Raw genomic sequence first — 12,391 nt, 5'->3', positions numbered from 1 at the left:
TCCAGAGACCTCCTGAGGAGTCCCAAGTTTGGCATTGGCCACACTGGGTTACTAAGATACCCCGCTCTAGAATCAGCTATGGCCCGTGTTAAAAAATGTGTTGACTCACAGTGTTCCTCTTTTTTCCTTCTCCAGTTTATCAGGTAGAAGTGAGTTGGCAGTGAAGGTCCCTGACACCATCACTGAGTGGAAGGCCCATGCACTCTGCTTGTCTGGAAACACAGGGCTGGGTCTCTCCCCCATCATCTCTCTTCAAGTGTTCCAGCCCTTCTTCGTGGAACTCACTCTCCCCTACTCTGTGGTTCGAGGAGAAGACTTTACCCTCAAAGCCACCGTGTTCAATTATTTGTCCCACTGCATTCGGGTAAGGGCCCTTCTCTGGGAGCAAGCAAGAGTACAAGGAAGGCACCCAGTCGCCACTCATTATCCCGGTCTCCTACATAATCCCCCGGCAAATCATAGCTGAATAATGATGTAGGCTAATTTTGGAATGGAATAGGTGCTAAGAGCAAAGCTACCTGGCCCGTCCAAGGTGGTAACGTTATATTTGCTTGGGGTTCTATATTTTCTGTGTATTCCTAAATTCAGATATTATTTCCACCTGATTCCTTCTTTTTTTTTCCCCCCTGTGTTCTTTCTCACACTTGTGGGCGGGTATGGGGTTCAGGTCAGTGTGCAGCTAGAAGCCTTCCCTGACAACTCGGCCGACCTAGTGAGAAAGAATGAAGCCAATCACTGCGTCTGTGGAAGCAGGCAGAAAACGGTGTCCTGGACTGTGACTCCAAAGTCACTGGGTGAGTGATAAGGTTGTTGGCAACTCCCACTTCCTGCGTTGTAGTGATTTGCTTTCCACCCTGACCCTGACCCGGATACGTGGGGTTTTTCCCTCCTCCTTCAACCATGATGCACTGAAAGAAAACCATTATATCTCCTGGAGAAACTTAAAAAGGGAAACCATTCAATATGGAATCACTGTTTAACTCCTTAAGGATCTTATTTTCCAGGCAAGGTGAATTTCACAGCTACCGTGGAGGCCCTGCAGTCTGAAGAATTGTGCGGCAACGAGGTGCCTACAGTCCCGGTGGTTGGGCAGAAGGACACTGTAGTCAAGCCCTTATTAGTTGAGGTACGTGGGTAAACTTCCTGAGTCTCAGAGGCCTTATTATATTATATAGCATTACCTACTATGTATGTGAGTGCCATTTCGTTCCCAAGAATAGAAATGGATCTGCAGCTCAGTGTCTTACTAACATTTTCTCCTCTCCTTTAGAGTAATTGGGTTTTTTTTTTTCTTCTACACTCAGTATGACTTTACTTTTTCACTTTTTTTTTTTTTTTTTCCCAACGAAAAGCCTGAAGGAATAGAACAGGAGGAAACTTTCAACACACTCCTCTGTGCATCAGGTAAGGGTCAAAAGTAGACAAAATTCTCAAGTTCAGCCACTCGCGCCCAAGTGTAGAGTTGTAGAATGCCATATGCGGTATGTTTTCCTCTGGAGAAAAAATATAGCGTACTCTCCCAAGGGCAAACCTCAGGGCATTTGATTCAGAACGGTCTTTTCCAGATGAAGACTCAAAGAAGTTAAAAGACTTACCTAAAAGCTTCCGGCTAATAAGGAGAACCAAAGCTGATGACCGCAGAACAGGATCCTTTCCAATGCACCTGCGTTTATCAAACTTCTCCCTAAATAATTTTCAAAGTATTGAAATACCTGTGTGGCAAGAGTAGTCATTATTCAATGACTAGCATAAATGTACTCAAATTTAACTTACTCATGTAAGTCATTTGAAGAAGAACTTCAGGTCACTAGCATGTATAGAAAACCAATATTTTACTAACACTATCAACAAAATGATATAAAAATTACCATGAAAATGTTCAACTCTGCACCATCTAGAATCATCTTGAGAACAGTGCTCCGTGTGCAGATCTCTCCTGTAGGTGAGCATCCCTTGATAATCTCATTCAGTCCCAGAACTTGAATAACTTGAATAACTCCAGCTTTGCACTGGAGACAGCAAAGTGTACAACTTGGGTCCACACTGCTTTCTTAATTCAGACTCGTGTATTCAGCTGCCCACTTATCAACTCCACTGACGGGCCTGTGGACTCATAGGTATTTCAAAACCAGCATGTTCAAAACTACACTTCTCCTGGTTCCCACAAACCTGCTCCTCCTGCCATTTTTTTTAAATCCATCTCAGATGATAAAAATCCCACTCTTCTACTTGCCTGAAGGAAAAATTTCATAGTCATCCTTCACCATTACTTCCTTACATTCCACACCCAATCTGTTTTCAACTATGATCGGCTCCACCTTGACATTTTATCCAGAATCTTCTTACTTATCGCCATGTGCACTTCTACTCTAGTCTTTTCTCTCCTGGATCATCTCAATAACCTCCTAACCGGTCGCCTGGCCACCTGCCCTTGATCCCTGACAGCAGGAGGGATTATTTAAAGCACACTTCAGATCATGTGCCCCGTCCGTTCAGACCTTCTGAGAATTTCCCATGTCCCCAAAAGTTACAGCCTATTCCTCCAATGTCCCCTCCAAACCCTCACGATTGCCATGACTTCATACCCTGTGACTCTCTCCCTCACTCACCCTCCTCTGGGCACAGTGGACTCCCAGTCTGGTCTTGGAACACAGCCAGCATACTCTAATCTCTGGAGTCTTTTCGCTTTTTGTTCCTTTTCCCTGGAAGTCTCTTCCCCCAGATATGTGTAAATCATATCCCTTGACATCCTTCAAATCTCCGGTCACCTATGATTTTATTGAAGAGAGGAGCTTACTTCACACCAGCTCTGTCTTTGCTTTGTCTTACCAGCTGTCCCATATAAACATTCTGCTTTAATTTTCTCTATAGAACTTCTTTTTTTTTTTAATTTTTTTTTTAACATTTATTTATTTTTGAGACAGAGAGAGACAGAGCATGAACAGGGGAGGGGCAGAGAGAGAGGGAGACACAGAATCGGAAGCAGGCTCCAGGCTCTGAGCCATCAGCCCAGAGCCTGACGCAGGGCTCGAACTCACGGACCGCGAGATCGCGACCTGAGCCGAAGTCGGACACTCAACCGACTGAGCCACCCAGGCGCCCCACTATAGAACTTCTTAACGCCTATCATACTAAATATTTGTTTGTTATCTGATTACTCCCGTTAAAATGAAAACTCTGGGAAGTCAGGAATTTTTTTTTTTTTTTTTGAAAATTGTTATATCATTGCACTTGAAGCAGAAGCCGGTATATCGCGTGCACTTAATGCATATTTATGGAATGGAGGTATTTTTAAAAAAACACTCATCATATATATCAGCATAAGCAGTTAGGGGAAGAAAATAGTCATAACATAAGGCATGTGCTCAGAAGGAAATCGGTACAAATTTAGCACAGACATATGTTAATATGGACTTCACTGCGAGAAAAACCATGACTTTAGGAGAAACTTAGACGACATCAAAGAAATGATACAGTGATCCAGAGAAAGGACAGGTGGGAATTTGATCAAAAAGGGGGAAGAACTTGAAACAAAAGTAGGACATTGCTCTCTTGTTGTCCCTCCCTTATACATATTTGTCTTCTTTCATTAGAAACTGGAGTGTCTGAAAAGCTGTCACTCAAAGTTCCTTCAGATGTGGTTGAAGGATCTGCCAGGGCGACATATTCGGTTTTGGGTGAGTCTGCCAGCCCGAGGCAAACAATTTTCCATCTCACTATTCTCGTGCACGCAGCCTCACTATCCACAGTTAAGACATTGGCTGTAGGCATTCGTTTGAGAGAAAGAGTGCTAAGCTAAGAATCGCATTGGGTATTAGAAGAGGGCTGAACAGATGTTGTGCTACCTTGACACACTCTAAAAAGTACCAAGGGTCACCTCTCGGTGCCCTCATCTTCAAGAGACTGACTAGGTGGTGAGGCATCCTGAAAGTTGGTTTTTCCCGGACAAGTTGTTTATCAGAAAAGATGGCTCCTGCCATTCAGTTTTTTCCATCCTTGAACCACTGACTTTATTTTTCCCACTTTTCTCTATCCTTTCTATTTCTTGTTTTTCTTCGCCTCTTATGCTTTCCTGTCCTTCTCTCCATAAGAGATTTGACCTCACATTTTGCTAGTAATCTATCTTCCTATCCCAACATAGACCAGCTCTGAGTGCCTCGGATTTTTTTTTTATGTTCTCATTCCCCAGGTGACATACTAGGTTCTGCAATGCGAAATCTTCAGAATCTTCTCCGGATGCCCTATGGTTGTGGAGAGCAGAATATGGTCCTTTTTGTCCCTAACATCTATGTTCTGAACTATCTGAATGAGACAGGACAGCTGACGGAGGATATCAAGTCCAAAGCCATCAGCTATCTTGTCAGTGGTGAGAGATTACCCCGAAAGGAGAAATCTTAACTGATTCCCTAAATAGCTCTTTCACTGAACTCCAATCAGTTTCTCCTTGGTTAAGATTTTAAAAAATCACCGTTGCCACGATAACCAATCAAATGTCCCACTATACCTCCAGAAAATTCAATGGCATTATCCAGTCTTGGAGATATCTTGATAAAATGGTAGTTTTCCTAAGATTCCTAACCAAGTTTTGAGGAAAAGACTGATTAATTCTCCAATGTTTCTGCTGTTTCCTAAACCTATGAATACTTCCTTTTCAGGGTACCAAAGGCAGTTGAATTACAAGCACAAAGATGGTTCATACAGCACCTTTGGGGATTATGATAGTAGAAGTCAGGGAAACACTTGGTAAGATAATTATTTCCATATGCTCACTGCAGATTCATTCTATTTGGGAATTCTGGAAATATTGATTCTCTGATACCTGGAGTTGTTTCATGGAATGCGCTATCCTTTAAAACTCCACAAGCCTGTCATCACTATCGTGTGATCTCACCAATTCATGTATGAACACTCACCTGTAAAATAAAGTAAATAGTAAACAGTAAAATAAAGATCCCCCAAAATGGAAATATAAGGCAGGAAGCATTATAATGTGAATGGTAAAAGAAGCTTCTATACTGTGTATTAAGGGAAGGAAGAGGGAAAGGACAGAAAGGGACTGTGATGTGATAAAGAATCATTTAGGAAATGGCAGTTTGGGTGATGGACAGCGTTGTCGGGCAAACATTGTGCACGAAAAAAAAGTGAAAAAAAAAGTGGAAAGTTCTTCATCAACTCTGAAGAAACCAGTTAAGTCTAGAGATTCAAGAAAGAACTCAGATAGCTGCTGCACAAACAAAAGAATATTTAGCGTGCATGTGTCCTGTCCCCACCAATGGGTTGCTTCCACTGAGTTGTGAAGACCAAAGTCTGAATGCCGTTGCCCAAAATGAGCTTTGAACGTGAGATGGTCCTCATGTCTGTCTCTTCTGTGCTGGACAGGCTTACTGCATTTGTGCTCAAGTCCTTTGCTCAAGCCCGGTCGTACATTTTTGTGGAGAAGTCGCACATCACGGATGCCCTCACTTGGCTCTCACAGAAGCAGAAGGAAAATGGTTGTTTCCAACGCTCTGGATCACTGCTAAACAATGCTATTAAGGTGGTGCCATTAATTTTGTTCTGGTCCCTGGAAATAGTCACATGTAGGGACAAAGATACTCCTACTGATTCCTCAAGTCTTGGTGACATAGATTTGAGGTAGGGCAGTAGGTTCTAAAAGCTTCTGCAACCTGACAACAAATCAGTAGTTTTTTAGGGAATTAAAATAGTGTGCGAAACGCCTCAGCATGTTACTAAGAGTGAGGGTGAGTGATTTGGAACCGATTCAAGAATTTTAGGGTGGAGGAGAAAGAGGGGAAAATCAATCATACTGCACAAGAAAAGATGCTTTCTGGTGAAAAGTGAGCAAGGGGAAAAGTAGAGTTAGCCAACTCCGGCTAATGAATATTGGGATGTTTGAGTATCTCTGCCTGTGATCTTTACAGGGTGGGGTAGACGACGAAGTGACGCTCTCTGCCTACATCACCATTGCTCTGCTGGAGATGCCACTGCCTGTCACTGTATGTACCAGCACAGTCCCTATATCCTGTCTCACAAATATAAGGAATACAAATCACGAAATTATGAATCTCTGAGGACAATGAGTCGTGGTTTTTATGTTATTTAATTTTGGTATATTTTCACTGGCACATAAAAGACTAGATACTTTTGGAAGCCGCAGAGGAAATTATTCTCGGGTCAGAACCGTGATGTTACGTGACACATGGAGACTATTCATCCGGTGTTAGCCTGGAGACCGTTCATTAGCCTGGTTGTGCTAGATAAAGATCTTTTTTCATCTGCTTTAGCACCCTGTTGTCCGCAACGCTCTATTCTGCCTGGAAAGTGCCTGGAGATCCATCTCAGAGTCAGAGGCCCAAGGAAATCTTGTCTACACCAAAGCATTATTGGCCTATGCCTTTGCCCTAGCAGGAAACCAGGCCAAGCGAAGTGAGCTGCTTGAATCACTGGACAAAGATGCTGTGAAAGAAGGTAAGAGCTGCTACGGTGAAAGGAGGTAGAATTTACGTCCAGAATCACCAGTGATCAAAAGAAGGAAGAGAACCTATCATGACTATAGTACATCACATATATCACATTATATTATTATAATGATGATAAAAATAATTATCATGGATCCAACGCTTCAATTCTGTAGGTGACATGGAATATTTTTTTCAGTTCACACATTATAGACTCTGCAGCCCGACCTCTAATATCACACCAGTATGTAATAGACACAAAGAAAAAAAACTGTGATTTACTGGAAACGTAAATTGGCAAAGCGTTGCTTGATTGGTGATTACTATTTTTACACCGGCTCACTACTACGTGAGCTCTAACGCTAATGAATATTCATGAATCAGATTTAAAAGTCATTCTTTAAGTTGAAGATCATACTCTTTTCCCTTTCAAAGATGAGTCGATCCACTGGCAGCGTCCTGGGAAAGTTCAAGAAGTTCTGTCGCTCTATTATCAACCCCGGGCTCCTTCTGTTGAAGTGGAGATGACCTCTTACTTGCTCCTTGCCTATCTTACTGTTTGGCCTACCCCATCTTCGGAAGATCTGTCTGTGGCTTCACGTATTGTGAAATGGATCACCAAGCAACAAAACCCCAATGGGGGCTTCTCCTCCACTCAGGTCTGTGGAGAGGCCCTGGGAAGAAAAATAAATACCTGACTACATATGTAGACACAACCATATTCTAGGAGTTGGATAATTGGATAATATTTCTAATTCATACTTTCTCCATTCCTCCATCAGCAGAAGGGTTCCAGCCCCCTGTCTTAATATATTCATTACTGCGCTGCCCTTTGTACAGTCTTTCTTATCTTCTCTCCTTAGTGGACCCCCAACTGTAAAATAGATCAATCTTTTTAACGCAGTATTTCATAAAATTACTTCCTCGTTAAAGTAAATCTTTTTTTCACCCAAAGACTAGAATCGTCTAATATTTTATGCAAAACATTTCCTCTCCCCAGTAAACACGAAGACTCCTATCTGCTTGGGCTGATCCCTTTGCTTTTTTCTGGAATTGGCTCCCTCCTTTTTCTGTGTCTTCCCACCCTGGTAGTCCCTGATGCCCCTCTTCTGTCTATATAAACCCTTCTCATAATTCATCCATACTCTTATGTCTAACATTCTTCACAGTCTCCTCTATCTAGCTCCGATTTCTTCCCCTTTCTTCGAATGTGTACACATGTATTATTATATAAATTTATAAATTATCGAGAAAGCCTCTGCTTTATGTCAAATATCTGGGTCGAATTTCCATGTGTTGAGTGTAAATTACTTGAATGGGGAAACTTTTTAATGTCCCCCCCCACCACCAAGGACATAGAATAGTTTATGATTAATAACAGGTCTGCGTTTGTCATTAAATAACTCCGAGAGAGAGTAGGGTTGATATGATTTACATCCAGTATGATTTTGGTACCTTCTCTCCCATGATTTCTGCCCCATCTCTTTTCAGGACACAGTGGTAGCGCTTCAAGCCCTGTCCAAATATGGAGCCGCAACATTCAGTAAAATGGAGAAAGCTGCTGTAGTCACTGTCAAGTCTTCGGAGACCTTCTCGGAAAAATTCCAAGTACACAATGCCAATCGCCTGTTGCTTCAGGAAATCAGGTTGCCAGAGATTCCAGGGGAGTACAGCACGACCGTGTCAGGATCAGGATGTGTGTACCTCCAGGTGAGACTACCAGGGTGTAAGGGAAAAGTCTCAAGAATTAGATACGAACCTCCAAATGGAAAAAGGCATGTGGGCTAAGAAGAGATATGAATCATCTAGAAGAGACAGACTATTAAAGTGCAAAGATAAGGGATGTTTTTAAATTTTTTCTAGACATCCCTGAGATATAATGTCCTGCCCAAGAAAGAAGGGAAAGTTCCCTTCGCTCTGAAGGTTGATACTCTCCCCAAGAATTGTGATGGCGTAGAAGCTCACAGGAAACTCCAGATTCACATCAACATTAGGTAAATCCTTGTGTAGGTAAGACCTTTCGTAGAATATTGAGAAACCGATTTTCTTGTGCGGGGAACTTCCGTTGTCCAAGATCACACATTGTGAATGTGTAATTCTTGCAATATTTACTAGTGAGAAAATGTTCTTCACTCTTGCTGAACAGCCTTAACATTGAGAACATGATGTTGCCATGCCTGCGGAGTGTGAGTTCATAATGGTGGGTTTTCCAAATAACAATAGCAGAAGCAAAGAAAGTAGATGGGGAAACTGCGTGGTGGTTAAGGATAGAAAACACCAGAAATAAAAGAGAAGGGGAGACTTCTGTCTTGAACAAACTCCAAAGGATTTTGTTTGAATGCCTTCTCCCGATGCCTTGACTTTGTAGTTACACTGGAGAACGACCAAGCTCCAACATGGCCATTGTTGACGTGAAGATGATATCAGGCTTCATACCTGTGAAATCATCAGTGAAAAGGGTAAGCCCTATATCCCTTACAGATATCAAAGTCATGATAAATACTGGCATTTGTGCTTGTCAATTTTATTTTACCGATTCAGTTTTACTTTATTTTACTGATTCAATTTTCAAGAGGTACTCCCTCAAACTTACTTCTCTAGAGTGTGCTTACGTCATTTTAATAGTGAATCATCCCTCTTATGTGGTATCAGGTATAAGACGTAAGTCCTAGACATGGTGAATAAGGCTCCAGCAGGCCCGGAGACATCTAGATATGTGGAGAGGTATTGAATTATCTTCCAATCGTGTATGTTAAAAAGGGAAAATATATCACATATATACACATGTATATGATATAAAAAGATGCCAGAGAGAGAGAGAGAGAGAAATGTGATACTCTCCCTTTTTATTTTTATATGTAAAGGATAATTCTCTCTCATATATTATGAAAATATATATGTTATGAATAGATTAGTTAGATGACAGATTGACAGGTAGGTAATAGATAGATACAGAGATACGGAGGTATAAATAATGGTAGATAATATAGAAAGGGCTTAATACATATTACTATATTCCTGAAGAAATCACAATTAGCAATTTGGATGTTTCCGAGCAGCCCATTGGATCATAAATACCTGAAAAGTACTCTCAGCCTGGAATTTCCTCATCTCATATATCTGCCTTATGGTCTTGATCAACAGCTCCAAGAAAAGCCTCAGATTCAAAGGACTGAAGTGAGCACCAACCATGTCCTGATTTACTTTGAAGAGGTGAGATTCTGTAGACTCTGCCAGATCCGGGAACACTACTAGAGGTTCCAACACACCAATCCAGATCCTAGATAATAATGTTTTTCAGACACACAGGTGAAGGAGGCTGAACCAGTCAACAAAGTTCAAGCTTACTACATTTCACTGTCCATAGAATCATCTTTTTTGTCCTTCCTGTATCTGTCACTGAGTCTCAAAATGCCATTCTCTCCAAAGGTTTTGTTACAGACGGATAGCGTAACCATAAGATTTGATGATATCGTAGGAAGAGAGGATGGTAACTGGTAACTAAGTTAATCTTGGATTCCAATTTGGTTTTCCTGTCTCTCCAGCTAACCAATCAAACCCTGAGTTTCTCCTTCTCAGTGGAACAAGACATCCAAGTAAACAATTTAAAACCAGCTACTGTAAAAGCCTATGATTATTATGAGACAGGTAAGTGGGATTCATACATGCTGAACCTTAAAAAGAAAGAACTAACCTGGTAAAGGGTCACCTTCACTGAAACAAAACTGCGCAGTCTTTCCCTGGAGGAAGAAGTGAGTCTGCAGTCATTGGATAGGTACAGCTCCAATAAGAAGAGCAGGGCTGCGAAGAGGGCTACCCGGTGTCCAAAGAAAGACAGCCTTCCATTTGTGAAACCTGGCCCTGAATTCTGTATCCAAGCCTAACTTCTTCTTCCTCCCCTCTCCACCAATCCTACATGGTTTAGCACAGAAGTTCTTAGTTTACAGCTTATTTATAAGTAACTGCCCAGATGCCTGTTTACTGGAGGTCTTCACTCTTTCTGTCTTCTCATTTTGTGTTTCAGAGGAATTCACTATTGAAGAGTACAGTGACCCCTGCAGTGCTGGTAAAGTATAAACAGTAAAATCTAGTGCCAAGATGAAAAAAAAAAAAAAAAAAAAAAAAAGCACCTGTCGTCTGCATAAGGCTGTTGCTTGAGTCTATCCTTGTCATATTATAAAGGTCCATGGTGTGGCATTTATGAAGCAAACTGTTTCAAATGTATTATCAAATTTCTCAGTAAGAAAAACATGCATGTAAAGTATAATTTCTGAATCTGGGAGTACTTGTTTGCAGATGAATCCAGGAATTTGCCACATATGAAAACTAAATCATCTAATATTTAGTTTACATTGTATACCCAATGGTGATATATTTGTCACCTATGACATTTTTAGGATGTTTCTGCACTTATACCATTTAAGGTCAGGAAGTTTTTCCCTGTAACCATCCATATAGCACAGCATAAGAGATAGGACCTACAAGATTTTCCCTTAGGCTGGTCAACGGTGTTCATCTTTGACAATATAACACTTGCTTTGAGACCTTCAGTTTTCCATTCTAAAATTGGCGGGGGGCGGGGGGGGGGGGGACAAGAACATCCCTATCATTGAAAGTAATTAAAATTTATTACATTTGAATATTTATGATTGAAATATGAAAATTATTCCTTTAGTAGATGACAGAATTTCCTTAATTTTCCTACCTTTTATTCTACTGTTTAGAATCTGAACACAGAAGTGCTTAAAAATGGAAACTTGTGGACCTCATCAGATGACCTTCTCTAGCAATGAAGAACAAAGATTGATCAGCAGAAAATATAGAGAAACAGGAGACAGGAATCGGAATACATAAAATTTGTATGTGGAATAAATTTATGACGTATACACATCTACAATTTCTTTTGTTCTTTATCAATGTTATATTTCCCTTCTGAAATCTGTATCTATTCCCCATAACATTTTTTAAAACACTATTAAAGCTCTACAAAAAGCTGCGCTCAAAACACTATAGATAAATCAAAATGGAATTCCAGTAAGTGTTCAGATAACCCACAGGAAGGTAGGGTAAAGAAAGCAATGTTTCCAAATATTGAAAACATCCAAAATGTCCATCAGTAGGTGAATGGTTATATTAACTGTGGTGCATTCATGCCGTGGAATACTACTCAGCAATAAAATGGAACAAACTACTGATTTACACAATAATTTGAATAGATCTCAAAAATATTATGCTGAATAGGGGCGCCTGGGTGGCTCAGTCGGTTGAGCGCCAACTTCGGCTCAGGTCACGATCTCACGGTCCGTGAGTTCGAGCCCCGCATCGGGCCCCTGTGCTGACAGCTCAGAGCCCGGAGCCTGTTTCAGATTCTGTGTCTCCCTCTTTCTGACCCTCCCCCATTCATGCTCTGTCTCTCTCTGTCTCAAAAATAAATAAACGTTAAAAAAAAAAATATTACGCTGAATGAAAATACAGCCAATTTCAAAAGGTCATAGTGCATGTTTCCTTTTGTCTAACATTACTGAAATGACAAAATGATAGAAATGGAAAACAAATTAGTGGTTTCCAGGGGTTATGGATGGTAAAGCAAGGGAGAATTGGCATGACTATAAAGGGCTAGCTTTAGACAGATCTTTGGGTTGATGAAATCCTGTGTGTGTTTCCTTCACAAGTAAAATTTTTGAATTTGTGTAGCTTAATAAAATACAGCTTTTAATAACTATTATGGCTGGTCTGTCTCATTTCTCTGTTTGCATCTTTTCTTTGCAATACTGTTTATTATTTACTCCAGGTAAAACTTTAAAATCCTTTGTGAAGTTAATTATCTCCCTAGTTTTACTGGGTACTATTTAGTATTGCATTGAATATTAATCAATTTCTAATGATTGTGAAAGTCAACATTTTACAATATTTAGCCTTCCCTATTCAGACAC

At 40.8% G+C, this 12,391-nt stretch overlaps 1 protein-coding gene across 2 annotated transcripts in view; it reads left to right on the top strand.

Moving 5' to 3' along the window:
- Nucleotides 1-11,736, top strand: part of LOC122224219 (pregnancy zone protein-like) — a 45,194-nt gene extending 33,458 nt beyond the window's left edge. The window contains exons 19-36 of one of the 2 annotated variants that reach the window (XM_042945766.1): nt 136-364; nt 668-794; nt 1,005-1,126; nt 1,353-1,404; nt 3,594-3,677; nt 4,190-4,366; nt 4,656-4,743; nt 5,380-5,536; nt 5,922-5,996; nt 6,285-6,468; nt 6,894-7,117; nt 7,950-8,168; nt 8,322-8,452; nt 8,827-8,917; nt 9,603-9,671; nt 10,004-10,106; nt 10,483-10,524; nt 11,183-11,736. In XM_042945766.1, coding sequence (XP_042801700.1) covers nt 136-364; nt 668-794; nt 1,005-1,126; nt 1,353-1,404; nt 3,594-3,677; nt 4,190-4,366; nt 4,656-4,743; nt 5,380-5,536; nt 5,922-5,996; nt 6,285-6,468; nt 6,894-7,117; nt 7,950-8,168; nt 8,322-8,452; nt 8,827-8,917; nt 9,603-9,671; nt 10,004-10,106; nt 10,483-10,524; nt 11,183-11,205 — 2,197 coding nt within the window. In that variant the 3' untranslated portion in view covers nt 11,206-11,736. The remainder of the gene's footprint in view (nt 1-135; nt 365-667; nt 795-1,004; nt 1,127-1,352; nt 1,405-3,593; nt 3,678-4,189; nt 4,367-4,655; nt 4,744-5,379; nt 5,537-5,921; nt 5,997-6,284; nt 6,469-6,893; nt 7,118-7,949; nt 8,169-8,321; nt 8,453-8,826; nt 8,918-9,602; nt 9,672-10,003; nt 10,107-10,482; nt 10,525-11,182) is intronic. The other variant, XM_042945765.1, reaches the window with a different exon arrangement.
- The last annotated feature ends 655 nt before the right edge of the window (nt 11,737-12,391 follow it).

Source organism: Panthera leo, chromosome B4, assembly GCF_018350215.1.
Source record: "Panthera leo isolate Ple1 chromosome B4, P.leo_Ple1_pat1.1, whole genome shotgun sequence".
In the NCBI taxonomy this organism is placed as follows: Eukaryota; Metazoa; Chordata; class Mammalia; order Carnivora; family Felidae; genus Panthera; species Panthera leo.
The sequence above is the reverse complement of the archived record's forward strand: the minus strand, read 5'-3'. Positions and strand labels throughout refer to the sequence as shown.